This window comes from Schistocerca nitens, chromosome 4 (assembly GCF_023898315.1).
Source record: "Schistocerca nitens isolate TAMUIC-IGC-003100 chromosome 4, iqSchNite1.1, whole genome shotgun sequence".
Lineage (NCBI taxonomy): Eukaryota > Metazoa > Arthropoda > Insecta > Orthoptera > Acrididae > Schistocerca > Schistocerca nitens.
This window is the reverse complement of record NC_064617.1, coordinates 879,226,530-879,250,144: the sequence shown is the minus strand read 5'-3', so window position 1 is coordinate 879,250,144 and position 23,615 is coordinate 879,226,530. Positions and strand designations below refer to the sequence as shown.

At 42.8% G+C, this 23,615-nt stretch overlaps 1 protein-coding gene across 1 annotated transcript in view; it reads left to right on the top strand.

Annotated features, from left to right (window-relative positions):
* The window catches only part of LOC126252639 (probable flavin-containing monoamine oxidase A), a 290,057-nt gene that overhangs the window by 115,981 nt on the left and 150,461 nt on the right, over window positions 1–23,615 (top strand). The window contains exon 3 of the mRNA XM_049953542.1: window positions 17,497–17,653. Within this exon, the coding sequence (XP_049809499.1) occupies window positions 17,497–17,653 (157 nt within the window). The remainder of the gene's footprint in view (window positions 1–17,496; window positions 17,654–23,615) is intronic.

Here is a 23,615-nt window from a genome sequence, read left to right as displayed (position 1 = left end):
CTTCCGCCACCGCTGTTCTGCCACCCCTGACGGACACGCTATCAGGCAAACAAACTTCTGGTATCAAACCTGTCTGTTGGACTGCTCTGATGCTAGAGGCCTTCAAGGCGCTGAAGACTTCTTTAGCTCATGCTGTGACACTCGCCTACCCCGACCTCTTGGCCAAGTTATTCATCACTACAGACGCCAGTTACATCGTGGTGGGGGCAGTGTTGCAACAACGCAAGGGTGACATGGTTTCTCCCCTTCATTTCTTCTCCAAGAAACTATGTATGCCTCAGAGAAAATATTCTGCATTCGATAGAGAGCTCCTTGCTGTTTATGAGGCAATCAAACACTTCTGCCCCAACGTCGAGGGACGTTTGTTTTTCATCCTCACCGATCACAAACCACTGGCAGAAGTGTTCTGCAACCCTACTGAGGACCCACCTCCTAGAAGTGGTTTCTCAATTTACAATGGATGTCTGTTACAGCAAGGGTGCAGATAATGTTGCTGCGGATTTCTTCTCGTGGGTCAGTGCCGTTTCCCTCCAAGCTTCTGCTGAAAATTCTCAGGCTCTCCTACGAGACCCACAAACATCACTTGTTTTCACAAAGGCTAAATTTCCTGGCGTTTCTGATGAGGTATGGTGTGATTCTTCGACTGGCACCCTACACCCTTTGCTCCCATCCAGGCTGCGCCGACAGGTTTTCGACGCCATGCATAACCTAGCCCACCTGGGCGTTCGAGCTACCACACACCTCCTGTCAGAATGTTTTGTTTGGAGGCATATCAAACGGGACTGTCAAACCACGCAGCTGTGTTGCTTGCCAGTGCAACAAGATCAGCCGCCACACCTCCCTACCTCTGGGCAAGTTCGACATTCCCACAGGACGATTCTGTCATGTGCATATTGATCTGATCAGGCCTCTTCCTCTTTTGGAGGGCCATAGATATATCTTATCAACTATCAACCGTTTGTCTTGCTGGGTTCACGCTGTCCCTCTCCCTAAAATTACTGCCGAGACAGTAGCCAAGGCTTTCATTGGCTCGTGGATCGCTCGTTTCGGTTGCCCAACCACTATCACCACTGATCAGGGTCGACAGTTTGAATCCTCCCTTTTCACCATCCTCTGCAATATCTGTGATATTAAAAAAATACGCACTACCGCCTATCACCCACAAAGCAATGGGTTGGTGGAGAGATGGCACCACACTCTCAAGACGGCCCTTCGATGCCATGATTGTTTCTGGTTGGAAGCTCTCCAGTGGATGCTACTTGGTCTACACTCGACCTATAAACCTGACCTACAGGGGACTATATCCGAATTTGTTTTCAGCAAGAATCTGATCCTACTGGGGGAACTTATTCTTCCCCAGTTTAACGAGGATCTTCACCCCTTCACCAGATTTAATTAGCCGGATGCGCACACATTTTCAACAAACACGTTTGCACCCACCCATCAGTCACTCACCGCCTGAGACTTACGTTCCCACCACACTCTCCGACAGCTCCCACATCATGCTGCGTGATGATGCAGTTAGGCAGCCTCTTCAACCTCCTTATCTTGGCCCCTGCAAGGTCCTGCAGTGGAAGAACATGACTTTTCATATCATGATTAAAGACCACAAACAGACAGTTTATCCGCATCGCCTGAAACTGGCTTTCATTGACACTGATGGTCTCACACCGCCGCAGTCAGACTGTGCAGACAATCCATCCTTGATCGAGAACAAAGATGTGCTCCCATCAATCTCACTGCACACCTCTTCCATCAAACACTGTTCGCCACCATTCACTGGTTTTCCAACCTCACACCCTGTTTCACTCTGCGCATGTTTCACGCCCTCACCTCCAACATCGGTGACACGCACACCTACTATCAGTTTGTCCTGCAGTGTGCCGCCGCACCGAGTGAACAATATTTCTATAGCGACATTCAATGACTAAGTGCTTATTCTTTTGACAGATACTGGGGTCCTGCCATCGGACAGTCCCTTACACGTCAACATTGCACACAACCTCACACTCTCGTGCGGGAGTGACTGAGCATCTCTATGTGCTTTCATTTCTACAGACGGCTCAATCCACTTAAGGGCCACACACATCTCCACCATGCCGTTGGCTGCCCCATCTGCTTACTCCTGGGCCGGGCACTGTCTCATCGGGCCACAGTGGCTGACTTGACTATGAAGTGGACATGCCTCTTGCCACTCTGCCTGCACAACCCACCTTGTTCGAGATGGAAGTACCTGTGGTGCGCCTTCCTACGCGCATGATTTCCACTGATGTCGATGCCTGCATGCCCTCACCTTTGGACATCTGTTGTACTCCATACTGCGGGGAGGAGGGGGGGGGGGGGGAGGGGGCTGTGTGGTGTCGGTAGTTCATAGTTCATATTGACCATAAAACTTAATATCTGTGCACTCTAAGTGCTCTGTCGAGCCTCCATCTTAACTTTACTTTAGTCAGTTCTTTGTTATACTTCATTCTGTATGGACTCAGTGTCAAGTGTAAATATATTCGAGCTACTACATATTTTGGAATTAAGTTTTCTATATCCCGATTACCAATCCCATTCCCATAGATGAATGAAATAAGTATTAGTGTCAGTGGTGTTGAGAAACAGCAGAATCATTTAAATTGGACAAAACTGCAGACCTAATGGAATCTCTGTCAGATTCTATACTGAATTTGCAGTTGAATTTGACCCTCTTCTAACTACCATGTATCATATGTCCTTGAACAGAAAACCATGCCCAGTTCTTGGAAAAAGGTGCAGGTCACACCTTGTCTACAAGCAGGGTAGTAGAAGTGATCCTGCCCAATACCCTTGACATCGCTTTGTTGTAGCATTTTAGAACATATTTTGAGCTCAAACTTCATGAGGTATCTTGAACAGAATGATCTCCTCAATGCTAACCAGCATGGTTTCCGAAAACATTGATCATGTGAGATCCAACAGGCACTTTTGTTGTATGCCATACTGGAAGATTTCGATCAAGGCAATCAGGTAGATGCTGTATTTCTTGATTTCCAAAAAGTATTTGACACAGTCCCAACCTATGCTTATTGTCAAAGATATACTCAGATGAGGTATCAAGTGAAATTTGTGACTGAATTGAGGACTTTTTGGTGGGGAGTATGCAACATGTTTTCTTGGATGGAGAGTTATTGTCAGATGTAGAAGCACTTCAGGTGTTCCCCAGGAAAGTGTGTTGGGACCCTTGCTGTTCATGTTGTATACTAATGAACTTACAGACAATATTAATAGTAATGCAGATGTTGCAGTTATGTATAATGAAGTACTATCTGAAGGAAGCTACATAATCATTCAGTCACATCATGATAAGATTTCAAAGTGGTGCAGAGATGGGAAACTTGTTTTAAAGGTTCAGAAACGTAAAATTTTGCAGTTCACAAAAAAAAAAAAAAAAACATAGCATCCTATAACTATAAAACCAATGAGTCACTGTTTGAAGCCCATTCAGTCACAGCTTTGTTTAATTTGTGGGAGATTGTGACAGAGATGCCGAAGGAACTGAACTGGAAGACTCTTTAGGATAGATGTAAACTACCCCGAGAAAGTCTATTAAAAGAGTTCCAAGAACAGAAAGTCTATCAACAAAATTTAAAGAACAGAAAGTCTATTAACAGAGTTTCAAGAACCGGCTTTAAATGATTACTTCAGGAGTATAATTACTGCATGTACAGAGGCATTCAAACAATCATTCTTCCTGCATTCCATATGTGAATGGAACAGGAAGAAACCCTAATAACTAGTACAATGGGACATACCCTCTGCCATGCACCTCACAGTGGTTTGCAGAGAACAGATGTAGATGTAAATGTAGATGGTTGCTGCTGATAGCTACTGACAAATAGCAACTGCCGATGTCAGTGCTACAACAATCTTTGTTTATTTGTATGTTAGTTTCTTCATAGACAAATATAATATTCTTATATTTAGTAAGAGTATATAATATACTTGTATTTAGTAAGACCCCCCCATGAACCATGGATCTTGCCGTTCGTGGGGATGCTTGTGTGACTCGGCAATACAGATAGCCGTACTGTAGGTGCAACCACAATGGAGGGGTATCTGTTGAGAGGCCAGACAAACGTGTGATTCCTGAAGAGGGGAAGCAGCCTTTTCAGTAGTTGCAGGGGCAACAGTCTGGATGAATGACTGATGTAGCCTTATAACACTAACCAAAACGGCCTTGCTGTGCTGGTACTGCAAACGGCTGAAAGCAAGGGGAAACTACAGCCATAATTTTTCCTGAGAGCATGCAGCTTTACTGTATGGTTAAATGATGATGACGTCCTCTGGGGTAAAATATTCCGGAGGTAAAATAGTCCCCCATTCAGATCTCCAGGTGGGGACTACTCAGGAGGACTTCGTTATCAGGAGAAAGAAAACTGGAGTTCTACGGATTGGAGCGTGGAATGTCAGATCCTTTGATCGGGCAGGTAGGTTAGAAAATTTGAAAAGGGAAATGGATAGCTTAAAGTTAGATATAGTGGGAATTAGTGAAGTTCGGTGGCAGGAGGAACAAGACTTCTGGTCAGGTGAATACAGGGTTATAAATACAAAATCAAACAGGGGTAATGCAGGAATAGGTTTAATAATGAATAAAAAAATAGGAGTGTGGGTAAGCTACTACAAACAGCATAGTGAATGCATTATTGTGGCTGAGATAGACATGAAGCCCACACCTACCACAGTAGTACAAGTTTATATGCCAACTAGCTCCACAGATGATGTAGAGATTGATGAGATGTATGATGAGATAAAAGAAATTATTCAGATAGTGAAGGGAGATTAAAATTTAATAATCATGGGTGACTGGAATTCAATAGCAGGAAAAGGAAGAGAAGTAAACATAGTAGGTGAATATGGAGTGGGGTAAGAAATGAAAGAGGAAGCCGTCTGGTACAATTTTGCACAGAGCATAACTTAATCATTGCTAACACTTGGTTCAAGAATCATGAAAGAAGGTTGTATGCATGGAAGAGGCCTGGAGATACTGGAAGGTTTCAGATAGATTATTTAATGGTAAGACAGAGATTTGGGAACCAGGTTTTAAATTGTAAGACATTTCCAGGGGCAGATGTGGACTCTGACCACAATCTATTGGTTATGACCTGTAGCTTAAAACTGAAGAAACTGCAAAAAATGTGGGATTTAAGGAGATGGGACCTGGATAAACTGACAGAACGAGAGGTTGCAGGGAGTTTCAGGGAGAGCATTAGGGAATGATTGACAAGAATGGGGGAAAGAAGTACAGTAGAAGAAGAATGGGTAGCGTTGAGGGATGAAATAGTGAAGGCAGCAGAGGGCTAGTAGAAATCCTTGGGTAACAGAAGAGATATTGAATTTAATTGATGAAAGGAGAAAATATAAAAATGCAGTAAATGAAGAAGGCAAAAAGGAATACAAACATCTCAAAAATGAGATCGACAGGAAGTGCAAAAGGGCTAAGCAGGGATGACTAGAGACAAATGTAAGGATGCAGAGGCATATCTCACTAGGGGCAAAATAGATACTGCCTACAGGAAAATTAAAGAGACCTTTGGAGAAAAGAGAACCACTTGTATGAATATCAAGAGCTCAGATGGAAACCCAGTTCTAAGTAAAGAAGGGAAAGCAGAAAGGTGGGAGGAGTATATGGACGGTCTATACAAGGGCGATGTACTTGAGGGCAATATTATGGAAATGGAAGAGGATGTAGATGAAGATGGAATAGGAGATATGGGACTGTGTGAAGAGTTTGACAGAGCACTGAGAGACCTAAGTCGAAACAAGGCCCTGGGAGTAGACAACGTTCCATTGGAACTACTGACAGCCTTGGGAGAGCCAGCCCTTACAAAACTCTACCATCGGCTGAGAAAGACATATGAGACAGGCAAAATACCCTCAGACTTCAAGAATAATATAATAATGCCAATCCCTAAGAAAGCAGGTGTTGACAGATGTGAAAATTACCGAACTATTATATTTAATAAGTCACAGCAGCAAAATACTAACACGAATTCTTTACAGACGAATGGAAAAAACTGGCAGATGCTGACCTCGGGGAAGATCGGTTTGGATTCCGTAGAAATGTGGGAACATGTGAGGCAATACTGACCCTACGACTTATCTTACAAGATAGATTAAGGAAAGGCAAACCTACATTGATGAATTCTTCTCAGGTTATCAGTCGAGTGGTGACGTTGTCTTGTCACAACGTTTCAATGAGTTTTGTACCCATCATCTTCTGGCGAAGTGTCAGGATGTGGTATTCTGCATATCTATATAGCAGCTTGGGTGTCACCACTACTGTAGGCCGGCCAGTCACGTTCCTCCAGAATGGGGTACTGCCGCGTCGGTGAGGAAAGGGGGGGGGGGGGGGTGCAGCACCAACCGGCGTTGAGTCCTGGTGACTACCAATCTGTCTGCGGAGGATGCCACTGCCTTCAGATCAGCGTCGGCAGACAGATTGGATAGCCACCGGGTCTCGATGCCAGTCCACGTCGAGGCCCACCCCTCCCCCCCCTCCCCCCCCCACCCCACCGCCACGTATGCGGTAACCCCTTCCTTAGGAATGTGATTGGCCAGCCTACAGTAGCAGACGACAGCCAAGCAGCCATATAGATATGCAGAACGCAGCATCCCGACACTTCGCCAGAATATGACGGGTACGAAACTCATTGCGACAAGATGACGCCACCACTCGGCTGATAACCCAAGAAGAATTCATCAGTGGAATACGCCAAGAAAGACAGAAATTGCACAAACCTACATTTCTAGCATTTGTAGACTTAGAGAAAGCTTTTGACAATGTTGACTGGAATACTCTCTTTCAAATTCTGAAGGTGGCAAGAGTAAAATACAGGGAGCGAAAGGCTATTTACAATTATACAGAAACCATATGGCAGTTATAAGAGTCGAGGGACATGAAAGGGAAGCAGTGGTTGGGAAGGGATTGAGACAGTGTTCTAGCCTATCCCCAATGCAATTTGATCTGTATATTGAGCAAGCAGTAAAGGAAACAAAAGAAAAATTCGGACCGGGATTTAAAATCCATGGAGAAGAAATAAAAACTTTGAGGTTTGCTGATGACATTGTAATTCTGTCAGAGACAGCAAAGGACCTGGAAGAGCAGTTGAGTGGAATGGACAGTGTCTTGAAAGGAGGATATAAGATGAACATCAACAAAAGCAAAACGAGGATAATAGGATGTAGTGGAATTAAGTCTGGTGATGCTGAGGGAATTAGATTAAGAAATGAGACACTTAAAGTAGTAGATGAGTTTTGCTATTTGAGGAGCAAAATAACTGATGATGGTCGAAGTGGAGAGGATATAAAATGCAGACTGGCAAAGTCAAGGAAAGCGTTTCTGAAGAAGAGAAATTTGTTAACATTGAGTATAGATTTAAGTGTCAGGAAGTCGTTTTTGAAAGTATTTGTATGGAGTGTAGCCATGTATGGAAGTAAAACATGGACGATGAATAGTTTGGATAAGAAGAGAATTGAAGCTTTTGAAATGTGGTGCTACAGAAGAATGCTGAAGATTAGATGGGTAGATCACATAACTAACAAGGAGGTCCTGAATAGAGTTGTGGCACAACTTGACTAGAAGAATGGATTGGTTCGTAGGACATGTTCTGAGGCATTGAGGGATCACCAATTTAGTACTGGAGGCCAGTGTGGAGGGTAAAAATCTTAGAGGGAGACCAAGAGATGAATACACTAAGCAGATTCAGAAGGATGTAGGTTGCAGTATGTACTGGGAGATGAAGAAGCTTGCACAGGATAGAGTATCATGGAGAGCTGCATCAAACCAGTCTCCAGACTGAAGACCACAACAACAACAACAACAACAACAACAACATTTAGTAAGAATAGCACCGTCAGCAATATTTGCTGGTTTTATTTATACACACCAGTTTCAATGCTACAGTGCTACTGTACAAGATACAAAATCTGAATATCTATAGTTCTTTTTTAATCATAAATCTACATTAGACTGATCCAGTTCCAACTACATATGTACATATAATAACCATAGTAGTGAAAACTTAATAAAACACATAAACTATAGATGATGTCTACACTGTGTCATATTTGTAAGTATTGTGATAAAATCAAATAGCCTACAAGATAGTATATTACTAGGTACCTCAAAACATATTAGGCTATGTCAACCAGAAGAGGTCTATGTTCCTCTTGCATGAATCACATAAAACAATTCAAATGCAGATATATCCTTCAACTTGTATGTGTACTTCTCCTCCGTGGTAATACATCTGTATTGTGGGATATTTGCTTTATCACAATAATTACAAATATGACACATTGCACACACTACCCGATTGATGAATGGAAGATATCATACAGAAATGTGAAAATATACAGAGACAGATGGGGTGGTAAGCACTTACCTGATCTCAGTACAGCTGACATTCCCACAAAACCAATGAAAGTAGATAAAACCTAGCTTTCAGAAACATGTCCCTTCATTAGGGAAGAGAGAGGATGGAGGGAAAAAATTGGAAGTACAGAAAGTGGATGCAGGTCATTCACAACCTAGTTTGAGACGACAAGGAGAAGGTAAGTAAAGATGGAGTAAAGGGTGTCAAAGGGATGACAAAGATAGTGCATATTAAACACTGTACCAACTTCAAAGCAAAGAGGATAGTTTGACAAGTAAAGAGGCATATGTGAGATAAGGCGATTAACACCATATAAGAAGAAATCAAACATGGAAAATCCAGGATGCAATGAAACAATGTTATGAAAAGTGTTTTTGCTATTCGCCATATCGTGGAGATGCTGTATCACACACACACACACACACACACACACACACACAGACACACACATGACCACAGTCACTGGCAGCTGAAGCAAGTCTACGAACAGCAGTGCATGATGGCAGAGGCAACCAGGTGGGGGTAATGAGGAGGCTGGGAGAGGGGGAGGGACAGTAAAGTGCTGCTGCAGGAGCATCCAGGGACGAGGTTGAGAGAGGGTAGAGCAGCTAGGTTCAGTCAGGAGGTTAGAAGGAGAGCGGCGAGCGGCGGCGGTGGGAGGGGGCGGGGGGGGGGGCAGTGGAGAAGGAGAGAAGTAAAAAGGCTGAGTGCATTGAAGGAATAGAGGGCTGCATAGTGCTGGCATGGGAACAGGGAAAGAGCTACTTGGGTAAGGAGAGAAAGATATCAAAAGTGTAAAAAGAAGGGGGCTGTGTGGTGTAGCAGGCACTTAGGTCACTAGAATTATGCTGGAGGGCAAATAGTTTGCTTGTGCCCAGAGTGCTTATGATTCATTATCTTTTCTTACCTTCCACTTGTTACCTCATAACCTATGTTCTGAGTTCTCTCTTTTCCATTTTCTTTGCCCATTTTTCCCTCCCTCCTCTATCCTTTCCAATGAAGGAACAAGTTACCGAAAGACAGCTTTTATTTATTTTCATCAGTTTTGTGTGAGTGTGACTGGGCTAAGATTTTGTAGACATTATTTATAGCCCTTTTGTTATTGAGATATTAACATTACGCTGATGACATGGAATTGGTTCAGTCTAATATTGTTGTTGTTGTTGTTGTTGTTGTGGTCTTCAGTCCTGAGACTGGTTTGATGCAGCTCTCCATGCTACTCTATCCTGTGCAAGCTTCTTCATCTCCCAGTACCTACTGCAGCCTACATACTTCTGAATCTGCTTAGTGTATTCATCTCTTGGTCTCCCTCTACGATTTTTACTCTCCATGCTGCCCTCCAATACTAAATTGGTGATCCCTCGATGTCTCAGAACATGTCCTACCAACCGATCCCTTCTTCTAGTCAAGTTGTGCCACAAGCTCCTCTTCTCCCCAATTCTATTCAATACCTTCCCATTAGTTATGTGATCAACCCATCTAATCTTCAGCATTCTTCTGTAGCACCACATTTCAAAAGCTTCTATTCTCTTCTTGTCTAAACTATTTATCGTCCACATTTCACTTCCATACAAATACTTTCAGAAACAGCTTCCTGACATTTAAATCTATACTCAATGTTAACAAATTTTTCTTCTTCAGAAATGCTTTCCTTGTCATTGGCAGTCTACATTTTATATCCTCTCCACTTCGACCATCATCAGTTATTTTGCTCCTCAAATAGCAAAACTCCTTTACTACTTTAAGTGTCTCATTTCCTAATCTAATTCCCTCAGCATCACCTGACTTAATTCGACTACATTCCATTATCCTCGTTTTGCTTTTGTTGATGTTCATCTTATACCCTCCTTTCAAGACACTGTCCATTCCGTTCAACTGCTCTTCCAAGTCCTTTGCTGTCTCTGACAGAATTACAATGTCATAGGCGAACCTCAAAGTTTTTATTTCTTCTCCATGGATTTTAATGCCTACTCCGAACTTTTCTTTTGTTTCCTTTATTGCTTGCTCAATGTACAGATTGAATAACATCGGGCATAGGCTACAACCCTGTCTCACTCCCTTCCCAACCGCTGCTTCCCTTTCATACCCCTCGACTCTTATAACTGCCATCTGCTTTCTGTACAAATTGTAAATAGCCTTTTGCTCCCTGTATGTAGTCAATAGCATAAACACCACTCAGGGAATAGGCCTGAAGCCTGTTCCGACTAGCCAGCTGCTGCCTACAGGGTAGTACGGGGAGCAGTTTATGATCATGGATTCACATGAATAAAACCAGTAAATGCAGCTGATCGTGTTGTCCTTAGTATATAAGACACAATAACAGCTACTGTCCAGATATCCACCAGATGATGGAAGTATGGAGAAAAAGAACATTTCTTTCAGGTTGTGACCAGATGTTAAAAGTCACATCATAACTGTTTAGAAGCAATTAGAAAAATACAATAATTTAAGTTACAAATGAGAAGGTAATCAACTCCTCTGAAAGGAGTTCTTTAATATTATAAAAACACTTATTAGTATAAAAATTCTTCAGTAGCACTTCAGAGCAACTTCCTTAAAATCCTTTTAAATATCTTGGAAGTCTGATGTTAGTTTGAGCCTCATGTAATAGGAACTACATCTTCTGTGTTATACTTTGCCAGGCAATATGCACAGTATCTCCTTGTGCAATATGTGTATCAATTTCAATCTAGATCGTTGTGATGTTATATTTTTAATTTAGTTGTCCAGTTTTAGAAATAGTGCCCAGGGGCCTCACCACTCTTTGGCGGGTACATGCTTGGCTACTGTTTGGCCCCTGCCTTTGCAGCATCTTTTCCCTTATTGCTGTATGTCTGTCCTCTTGCTTGCTTCCCCCTCCCTTGTGCAATATGTCTGGGATGTTGTTGGAAATACATTCTTCATATTCTGTTGCCAATATCAGAACAGTCTGTCCACTCATTTTGTCCCTTCTTTCTTTTCTTTGTTCCGTTTCTCCTATCCTTCCTCCATTTTGGGATTTGAGGTTCCTGTTTTTCTTCTTCCTCTGTGTGTGCTCCTGAAGGACAGCCCATGCGTCTGACGTGTAACAGGTGACTGGGAAACGTGTAATTCCCAGTCCCAAGTTGACATGTAGGATTCACATGAACCCCCTGGCACAGGCCAGGCCCAGAGAGAGAGGATTGCCTGAGCTGCCACCTTCCTAAATTGCTGACTGGTCCCTCTGTCAGATGCTCAGGAGGTGTGATGTGAGGTGTGAACAATCAACTAACGTGGGTGTGCCCCCTTCTGAGGGGGTGACCCCCAGTTGGAAGGAGCATGCCATCAGAGATATTGGCAGTCATGGGGGATTTTCTCGCAATGAGCCAATCATCTTTTTCACCACCATTGTCTACCAAACATAGATGGAATGAGGCTAATGACTGAAAGACCCTCCCAGCTGCACCATGGTTCTTTGTGATTTCACATACTGAAGGTAGTCACTCCTTTGCTGTGGTAAATCCATTTATTATTCAGAAAGGTATTGATACAATTGCTGGCTCTGTGAAATCCTGCTCTTATTTAGACAATGGCACATCAATTTTGGAGACTGCTTCTGATTCTCAGGCACAACAACTGTTTGCAGCTTCACTCCTCCACAGCTATCCTGTTGATGTCAAGGCCCACTGAATGCTGAATTCTTCCTATGGTGTTATGTACACTAGGCTGCTTAATGGTCTCACTCAGGCAGAAATCCAAAAATATTTCTCTGATCAGGGTGTCATTGTAGACCATCAGGTGATGAAAAAAGCAGATGCATCCTTAGTGCCCACACCCACTTTCTTTCTCACTTTTGATCGAATGGTGCTTCCATCAAAGATCAAAGCAGACTATGAAGTTATCACAGTATGACCTTACATTCTGAATGCAATGTGCTGCTACCAGTGTCGTCATTACAATCACACTTGCATGTCCTGTTAACAACCATCCAAATGTGTAATCTGCAGTAGGAATGCTCACGAGGGCAATTGTCCACCTCCTTCTCCCCACTTGTGAACTGCAATTGTGACCATGACACATCCTCCCAAGAGTGTCCCATGTATCTTGATGAGTGGGCTGTCAAGGAGATCCAGGTGAAGGAAAAAGTACCTTAGCTGGTCGCTCACAAGTTGTTGGCTAGTTGGAAACCTGTGTTCAACCGTCTGGCACTTACAGTACTGTTCTCACTACATCTCGCTCCATGAAGCTCATGGCCATGCAGACATGCAACCTCAAATTTAGCCCTGTGGTTGTGAAATCACACAGTGTTATGGTAGTGTTCCCATCTCCTCCTCCAGCTGTGCAACAAGCCACCAAACTTTTGCCTCATGGGGTGAAGTCACTTGCTACACAACTGGCTGGCTGGGAAGGATGGAAGGAATATTTCCCCAATGACTTCCTACATCCTTCCAGCCAACAAACATCTGAGTCTTCCTCTGCCAACTGGAAAGACTCCAAGAAGTCAAACAAAGAGAAATGGTCTTCTCCTTTGCAGACTCGGATACCCTCACCCGGCCGACCTCAGTGTTGCCGGTGTGCACTGGGCAACTCCCTCACCCTTTTCTGCTGCTCAGTGACTTTAATGTGCACCATTCCCTTTGGGGCTTGCCCAGAACCTGTCAGAGAAGTGCCCCTCTTGTCTGACCTTCTCAGTCACTTTAACTTCATCTATGTTAACACGGCAGCACCCATGTTCCTTTCAGACTCCACTCACACCTATTCCCATTTAGACCTCTCCTTCTGCCCTACCCAGCTTGCCCATCATCTCAAGTGGTCTGTTTTCTCTGACAAGTACTCGAGTAACCATTTCCATGTGCCATCTGATTGCTGACTTCTACCCCACGTATGTGCACACACAAATGGCAGCTTTCTAAGGCTGACTAGGCTTCACTTTTTCCAGGGGACCTTCAATGAACAACATTTCTCTAGTTGCAATGACCAGGTAGAATATCTTACAAACATCATCCTTAATGCAGTAGAATGTTCCATTCTTTGCACTTCCTCTTTACCATTCTGTGTCCAGGTCCCTTGGTGGACTGAGTTGTGCCACTATGCCACTCATGCATGGAGATATGCTCTCTGCATTTTTAACCATCATTCTACAATGGCAAACAGCATTCGTTACAAACAATTGCATCCACAGTGTCGTCACATTCTTTGGGATAGCAGAAAATCTAGCTGGATATCCTGGATATCCTTCTTTTAACAGAACCACTCCCAGCCCCCGACACCTGTCTTGGACCAAGGTCCATTCCCCAATTTCCAGCCTGACAGTAGCATAAGATGTCTTAAAGGCCCTACTGCTATCTCCAACACCTTGAGCCACTTTGTGCAGAGATTTTGAGCCCCACCCACTATCATTCTGCCTTCCTCCATTGGAAATGAGTAAAGGAGACTCTGGCAATACCCTTCTCTTTTCAGAATTGTGAGTGCTACAATGCCGCCTTTGCTATGAGGGAGCTAGCTCATGTTCTCACTTCATCTTGATCCTCTGCCCCAGGGCCAGACAATGTTCACATTCAGATGTTGCACAACCTTTCTCTTGCAGGCAAGCACTTTCTCCTTAATACGTACAATCATATCTGGGCAGAGGGCACGTTTCCCGATGCTGGCATGAAGCCACTGTCATACCCATACCCGAGCTTGGCAAGAACAAACACCTTCCTTCTAGTTATCACCCCATTTCTCTCACCAGCTGTGTTTGCAAGGTGATGGAATGTATGATTCATTCCCAGCTGGTATGGTGGCTCAAGTCTCGCAGTTTACTAAGCACTGCACAATGTGGATTTCGAGCATGCCATTCTGAGGTTGACCATATCATCGCCTTGTCAACCCATATCATAAATGGTTTTCTGTGGAAATACCAGACTGTAGCCATGTTTTTCGATTTGGAGAAAGCCTATGACGTCTGCTGGAAGACTGGTGTCCTCCATACTCGCTACATGTGAGGCTTCCAAGACCACATGCCCCGTTTCATTTAAGGAATTTTTAAAAGACAGAGTTTTCAAGGTACATATTGTTTCTGCCTTATCAGACACCTTTATTCAGGAAAACAGTGTGCCTCAGGTCTCCGTCCTGAGCGTCATCCTCTTTGCTATCGCCATTAACCCTACAATGGCCTGCCTCCCACCGGGCATCTCCGGCTCCCTTTATGTTGATGATTTTGTGATCTGTTGCAGTTCTCCATGAACTTGTCTCCTTGAGCAGTGTCTTCAGCAAAGTCTCAATCATCTTTACTCACGGAGCAGCAACAAAGGCTTTCACTTTTCCAGTGACAATGCCATTTGCATGAATTTCTGTCAGTGCAGTTGGTTTCTTCCACTGTCTTTACATCTTGGGCTTGTTGCTCTTCCCTTCATTGAAAATATAAAATTCATGGGGCTCATGCTTGATAGGAAACCCACGTGTCTTAGCTTGCTACCCACTGTACTTGGTCCCTCAATGTCCTAAGTGTCCTCAGCACCTCTTCCTGGGGAGTGGGTCGGACCATCCTCCTCTGTTTGTATCAGTCCCTTGTCCATTGGAAACTAGACTATGGGTCTTTTGTTTATGCATCTGCACATCCATCCCTCTTATGCCATCTCAATACTATACACCATTGTGGCATCTGTTTGGCCACTGGCGTCTTTTACACTAGCCCGGTTGAGAGTCTGTGGGCTGAAGCTGCCATATTACTGGTGTCATACCACTGTGATTTTCTGCTCAGCATACATGCATGCCATTTTTCTGCCGTGCCTGGCCACCCATCCTAAGCCTCCTTCTCTGATGACTCCTTCGACTGCCAGTATGGGGTATGGCTGTCTTCTCCTGGAGCTCACTTTCAGCTCTTGCTCCAACAGCTTAACTTCATACAACTTGCCACCTTTCCAATGGGTGTGAACCCTTCACCACCTTGACCTGGTGCAGCAGCCCTCATTCACCTTGGCCTTCATTCACTTCCTAAAGACATTACTCCAGCCTCACTCTATCACCATAAGTATAATGTCTTCGCACAGAACTTCGCGATAGTACCTTCTTGTATACTGATAGCTCTCAGACTAACCACGATGCCGGTTGTGCCTTCATCATTGGCACCGACATTTTTTGGTATTGGCTTCTGGACCGCAGCTCAGTATTTACAGCAGAGCTCTTCACCCTGTATCAGGCCACACAGTGCATCCGGCAACATAGGCTTTTCAGTATTGCGTCATCTACTCTGACTCTCTCAGTGCCCTTCAGAGCCTTTGTGTGCTGTCACTTTCTCACTCTTGATGGAGCCACTGTGATTTTTTTGTGGGTTCCTGATGGGAAACGAGGCCACTGCCACTGCTGCCTAGGTTGCAGTCCTCATACCTCGGCCAGCTAGTTCTTCCATTCCCTTTGATGATCTATGTGCTGCCGTCTGTCAGCAGGTAGTGTCACTTTGGGATAACCAGTGGTTCTCCCTTCATGGGAACAAACTCCAGGGAATTAAGCCTCTCCCATTGGCTTGGATGACCTCCTCTCAGCCCTCTCGCTGCTAGGAGATCATTTTTGTATTGAGCACCGTCTTTTTAGCAATTGCATTTGTCAAGTAGTGACCCCCCTCCACTATGTGCTCATAGCCCTCAACCTCTGACAGTTCACTGTTTCCTTACAGAATGCCCTTTTTTAACCACTTACGTTCTCATTTAGATTTGCCCTCTGAGTTATCAGCCATTTGAGTGAACAATGCATGGGCTTTTACTTTTTATCCATTGTAGCAATATGGCAAAGGACTTTTAATCTTTAGTTAAGACCTCCATTTCTCTGTGGTATATTTTATAGACCATTCTCCAAGACACTGTTTTTAGCTGTCTTCTTTTCTGTCGATTCAGCTTCACGTATAGTCTTTTTTTTAACTCCTTTTTTTTCTTAGTGTTCTACAGTTATGACATGGGGGCATTTGACCCTAGTTGTTTCTGTGCCCTAAAACAAAACAAAACTAGTTTTAAAAATATATTATAACTGTGTAATTAATTTCTTACTCTTGATCATGCCTTTTATGAATCATTATAATTGAGATTTCAAGTCATTTGTACTTCACCCCCCCCTTCCTTTTTTTCACAGTATGAATACCCTGTTTATATTCTTTCATGCAGCACATTCCCTTGCTATAATTTCACATGTAAGGCACTAATAAACTATTAAAATACACTGTACGCATTTGCTCATAATACAGAACTCTTGACATTGTCCTTATTGTATAAACTGATTGTTGTAACCTTTTTGTGCACTATCAATATGATTAGATTAAAGAAACCAATTTCTTGGCCATATAATACTTCAGTAAAATGAAAATTACAGCAGCACCACATTGGCAGTACATGTGCATGTACTTACTGTGCCAACACGTTGCTGCTTTAATTTTTAAATATGATGATAGCTGAGCTACTCCCAACATGTAAGGACCAGTATAATCACATGAGTTGCAGCTCTGTGGATTTGGAGTAGCTAGCAGAATATTGACTTGTTTGTGTGAGGAAGCACTGAACTTATGACCAAAATCAATGAGAATGTCATAAGTTATTACACATTGCTGTTTCACACGTGTGTTGTAGATGGCAGGATGACATGGGAGAGCTACACTTTCATGCAGACTGATCTGGATAGTGAAAAATGTTATACTAAGCATCATGGTGACCACTTTTGTGGACCTGTTATTCACAAGAGTTGCAGTCATGGGATGGTCCATTGTTGTAGTGAAGGCAATTAGCTAAAGTACACTGATTAAGATGCAGTAGCTGTTGCTGTTTGCTGCGGGACCTCCACTGGGGGGGAATTCCTAATCATAATGCTCATAATGAAATTAAGAGAGCACATGGATGGATTTCACAAACACTTTATTATTTAACATGCAGAAAGAAGATCTACACAATACAGTAACACACAGCAGACTGTGAACATCAGATACTCTCCCCACAGGAGCTCAACCAGTCAACACAAAGTCTTATTATCTCACATTTGTGTTGTTGCTTGTGAAGTCCTCACAACTTGTTCCAACTGAAAACAACGAGAAAGAATATTAAGATGATAAAGTTTAAATATCAGACTTCATTCATTGTATGATATTTAATTTTAAGAAATAATTTTGTTCCAGGTAGAGAATATAATGAAAAGAATCAACTGGAATGAGCCATTAGAAGATCCTTATGTTAAAGAATTAGACAGCATGACGCTGGAAACTTTTCTCAACTGCCATCTTCAAACACAATTAGCTGTTGGTATCATGAAATCATTCATTCAGACTTGCATAGGTATGGCTATTAAAAAGTAATATTTGTTTTTATATTGTTTTACTGCTGGTACCATAAATATGTACTGCTTTGGTAGAAGGACTGAAAGATTTCATTGTGAGAAATTTGATACAAGAATACAATTTTCAATGTATTTTTGTTCTCCAGCACACAACGCCGTTCACAGTAATCATACCTGCTGCAGGTATATCTCAAAATAATATGAAACTCAAGGCATCAAATGCAAACATGTGCTGACAATCTTTGTATGCACGTTATTTGTGTTGCTTTTGGTGTAGGATAAAAGATTTTGGAGTTTCATTTTATGTGTCATCAAGCATGATACTGAACTCATCCACAACATCATACAATGTAAACTTTCACGGCCGGTATTGTCTTCACTTAAAACTTCCGGGCTGATAGGCCGTGGTCGATGTATAAAACTGTCTCCTAACGTTTCATCTCCGACTGTGGGAGACATCCTCGGAGGTAAAACGGCGAACTGCGAAGAGGACTGGAGGAGGTGCTGATTATATAGGCAGTACAGAGGGCGCCACTGTCGATCACGTGGCGTCGGTTATGAGATTGTCTCTGGTAATGCCAACATTCTCGATTGAAAGTAATCGATCGTCACTCTTGCGGTGCAACGCTGACATCCAAATTTTATCCAGTTTAACACCTTCGTCTTTCCTGTTAAAATTATTACGATGTTTATCAATCTCGATAGCCTCTCTATACAAGCGTGCATAATAATGTGAGGTTTTTGATATGACGCTCGTCTCGCTGAATTTTATTTCATGATCACCTTCCTGGTAAACATGTTCCGCTACGTCCGATTTATCCGTGTGACCTAGGCGGCAATTCCTCTTATGTTCGACAAGACGGGTGTTCACACTTCTCTTTGTGGTACCGATGTAAACCTGTCCACAACTACAAGGAATTTTATATACCCCCGGTGGAACCAAAGGGTGCCGTGCATCTTTTGCCGACCTTAAAAATTCTTTTATTTTCCTAGTAGGTCTGAAAATAGTTTCCACCCCATACTTGCCTAAAACTTTCCCAATGCGATCTGTGACCTTGCTAATGAACAGAAGAAAAACTTTGCCCATGGACGACTGTTGTTCATCGTTACTCCTGATTCTCTGCCTAGAGCGAAGTGCTCGATCTATATCCTTGCTAGAAAAGCCATTCTTCACGAAAGCTGACCGTAGATGTTCAATCTCATCTTTTAAATAAACAGGTTCACAAAGTTTGTGCGCCCTGTCTACCAAAGTTTTCATTACACCTCTTTTTTTGTCTAGGGTGGTGGTTTGAATCTTTGTGTAGATAACGATCAGTATGTGTGGGCTTTCTATACACCTTATGGCCCAACGTTCCGTCCGGTCATTTAATCACAGACACATCCAGGAAGTTCAATTGCCCATTCCTTTCTGTCTCCATAGTGAACTGGATTTTCGGATTAATGCTGTTTAAATGTGTCAGGAAGGCATCCAAATCCTCTGCTCCGTGTGTCCATACTACGAACGTGTCATCGACATAGCGATACCATCTGGCTGGTCTCTTACTGGCCGTCTGCAACGCTCGTTGTTCAAAAGTCTCCATAAATAAGTTAGCCACAGCAGGACTGAGAGGACTGCCCATAGCCACCCCGTCAATCTGTTCATAAAAGTCACTATTGTATTGAAAGTAGGTTGTGGTGAGGCAGTGTCAGAATAAAGCCACAATATCGGTGGGAAAAATATCCGCTATGCATAAGATAGCTTTGTTTACCAGAATCATGGTAAATAACGACACAACGTCAAAACTGACGAGGATATCATCCGGGCCCATGCTTGTTTCCTTTAACTTGTCAATGAAGTGAGCTGAATTGTTAATATGACTGTCCGTCCTACCAACATAAGGCTGCAGCATTGAGGCAAGGTGTCTAGCTAACTCGTGTGTTGGTCCGCCTATAGCACTGACAATTGGCCTCAAGGGAATCCCAGGTTTATGAACTTTGGGTAAGCCATAAAGTCTAGGTGGGTACGCTTCTGTTTTACAAAGCAGCTTCTTATCGTCGGAGCCAAATGAAGACGCTTTCACCAGTCGATTTGTCATTCTTAAAATCTTCATAGTCGGAACTTTCTGGAGCTTTTTGTAATTGGAGGGAACCAAAATATCATTGATTTTTCCATGATAGTCCTCACTGTTCAGTATGACAGTGGCATTACCCTTATCTGCATTAAGAACAATAATGTTTTTATCTCCATTTATATCCCTCAGCGCCTTCCTTTGAGCCTGCGACAAATTACTTTTAGGTGGCTTACATGTGCGTAAAATCCTAGCCGTTTCCATCCTTATTACATCAGCGGACTGCTGTGGAAGCTGACCGATACCGTCCTCAATATTTGCTACAATATCCTCTGTGGGTACGTTTTGGGGCATCACAGCAAAATTGCCTCCTTTCGCTAGTACAGAAATTTCAACTTTTGACAAATCTTTATTGGAGAGGTTAATAACAGTTCGAGAATTGTCCTCAACTTAACCCCCAGAAATGTTGTTCTGTAAGTTATTGAACTTCTTCTTCTGCCTGTTTGCTGATATTTCTGCACTAACTTCCATAGTTTTGAATGTTAGACCGTCAATCTTATTCCAGTCACCACACTGCATAGTATTACTAAGAAACAAGTGGAGATGAAAAAGTTTACTGTTGGTTACCACCAGTGCTCGCCACGTCTGATGAATCCTCTCACGTAGCATTGCAGACTCCATACGGTTGTAAATCCGATGTGCCTGGGCCGAGCGAAACATCCTCTTCACCTTCAGAAATTTCGGAACCGTCGATGTGTCCCTGCAGCGTAACAGGAAGGTGAGGGTACACAGTTGTTGTGATTTCTTCTTGCGCATTCCTTCAAATCGTCGAACAGATACTAACATATCCTCCCCGTAAAGGCGTTTGATCATACAATGTAAACTTTCACGGCCGGTATTGTCTTCACTTAAAACTTCCGGGCTGATAGGCCGTGGTCGAAGTATAAAACTGTCTCCTAAGGTCGGCAAAAGATGCACGGCACCCTTTGGCCACACCGGGGTATATAAAATTCCTTGTAGTTGTGGACAGGTTTACATCGGTACCACAAAGAGAAGTGTGAACACCCGTCTTGTCGAACATAAGAGGAATTGCCGCCTAGGTCACACGGATAAATCAGACGTAGCGGAACATGTTTACCAGGAAGGTGATCATGAAATAAAATTCAGTGAGACGAGCATCATATCAAAAACCTCGCATTATTATGCACGCTTGTATAGAGAGGCTATCGAGATTGATAAACATCGTAATAATTTTAACAGGAAAGACGAAGGTGTTAAACTGGATAAAATTTGGATGTCAGCGTTGCACCGCAAGCGTGACGATCGATTACTTTCAATCGAGAATGTTGGCATTACCAGAGACAATCTCATAGCCGACGCCACGTGATCGACAGTGGCGCCCTCTGTACTGCCTATATAATCAGCGCCTCCTCGAGTCCTCTTCGCAGTTCGCCGTTTTACCTCCGAGGATGTCTCCCGCAGTCGGAGACGAAACGTTAGGAGACAGTTTTATACTTCGACCACGGCCTATCAGCCCGGAAGTTTTAAGTGAAGTCATCCACAACAGCTTGGCAAGTGCTTCTTCAGATTGCAATCTTTGCATACAGTAACTTTTGATGTCCCATAGCTCCTGTCGTATAGGAATTGCATTTATATAATTCATAGCTCTCTCATTTGTTTAACTTTTGATTGCATACGCAACCATGAACCTTGCCATTAGTGGGGAGGCTTGCATGCCTTGGCAATACAGATAGCCATGCCGCAGGTGCAGCCACAACAGAGGGGTATCTGTTGAGAGGCCGGACAAACATGTGGTTCCTGAAGAGGTGCGGCACTTTTCAGTAGTTGCAGGGGCAACAGTCTGGGTGATTGACTGATCTGGACTTGTAACAATAACCAAAACGGCCTTGCTGTGCTGGTACTGTAAATGGCTGAAAGCAAGGGGAAACTACAGCCATAATTTTTCCTGAGGGCATGCAGCTTTACTGTATGGTTAAATGATGATGACGTCCTCTTGGGTAAAATATTCCGGAGGTAAAATAGTCCCCCATTCAGATCTCCGGGTGGGGACTACTCATGAGGACATCGTTATCAGGAGAAAGAAAACTGGCGTTCTATGGATTGGAGTGTGGAATGTCAGATCCTTTGATCGGGCAGGTAGGTTAGAAAATTTGAAAAGGGAAATGGATAGGTTAAAGTTAGATATAGTGGGAATTAGTGAAGTTTGCTGGCAGGAGGAACAAGGCTTCTGGTCAGGTGAATACAGGGCTACAAATACAAAATCAAATAACGGAAATGTAGGAGTAGGTTTAAAAATGAATAAAAAAATAGGAACTCGTATAAGCTACTACAAACAGCATGGTGATTGCATTATTGTAGCCAAGATAGACATGAAGCCCACACCTACCACAGTAGTACAAGTTTGTATGCCAACTAGTTCTGCAGATGATGAAGAGATTGCAGAATTGTATGATGAGAAAAAAGAAATTATTCAGATAGTGAAGAGAAATGAAAATGTAGTAGTCATGGGGGACTGGAATTCGACTGTAGGAAATGGAAGAGAAGGAAAAGTAGTAGGTGAATATGTAATGGGGGTAAGGAATGAAAGAGGAAGTTGACTATAGAATTTTGCACAGAGCATAACTTAATCATAGCTAACACTTGGTTTAAGAATCATGAAAGAAGGTTGTATACATGGAAGAGGCCTGGATACACTGGAAGGTTTCAGATAGATTATACAATGGTAAGGGAGACATTTAGGACCGGGTTTTAAATTCTGAGACATTGCCGTGGGCAGAAGTGGACTCTGACCACAATCTATTGGTTATGAATTTTAAATCAAAACTGAAGAAACTGCAAAAAGGTAGGAATTTAAAGAGATGGGACCTGGATAAACTGAAAGAACCAGAGGTTGTAGAGAGTTTCAGAGAGACCATTAGGGAACGATTGACACGAACAGGGCAAAGGAATACAGTAGAAGAAGAATAAGTAACTTTGAGAGATGAAATAGTGAAGGCAGCAGAGGATCAAGAAGGTAAACGGACAAGGGCTAGTAGAAATCTTTGGGTAAAACAGGAGATATTGAATTTATTTAATGAAAGGAGAAAATATAAAAATGCAGTAAATGAAGCAGGCAAAAAGGAATACAAACGTCTCAAAATTGAGACAGACATGAATTGCAAAATGGCTGTGCAGGGATGGCTAGAGGACAAATGTAAGAATGTAGAAGCATATATCACTAGTTGTAAGATATATACTGCCTACAGGAAAATTAAAGATACTTTTGGAGAAAACAGAACCACCTGTATGAATCTCAAGAGCTCAGATGGAAAACTAGTCCTAAGCAAAGAAGGGAAAGCAGAAAGGTGGTAGGAGTATATAGAGAATCTATACAAAGGCAATGTACCTGAGGGCAATATTATGGAAATGGAAGAGGATGTAGATGAAGATGAAATGGGAGTATGATACTGCATGAAAAATTTGACAGAGCACTGAAAGAGCTAAGTCGAAACAATCCCCGCAGGGTGTACACGTGGACAAGGGGGGAAAAAAAGGCCCCGGATTTCCTGGTTAAAGATACACTTTCTTCCAGGTGAAAATACACTTTATCTGTGTTAAGTGACAGTACACTTTTCCTCAGAACTGTAAAACTTATCAATTGTTTCAATGGTTATATTTCTATACACCGGCGTAGAATTACCTGGCACTTTAGAAAGTGAAACTCAGGGAAAATAATATGTTTTAGAAAGATCTTTGATGTGCAGTAACATGTACACTACATGTTTCTGTATTATGAAAGCATAAATTTGAATTCCACCAAACTCGGCATGTTACTTTCTGAAGCATTGAAATCAAGATTGCGATGCACTTTTGTAAGCCAGTCATAGCTTGTGTCATGTGATCTCACCAGCCA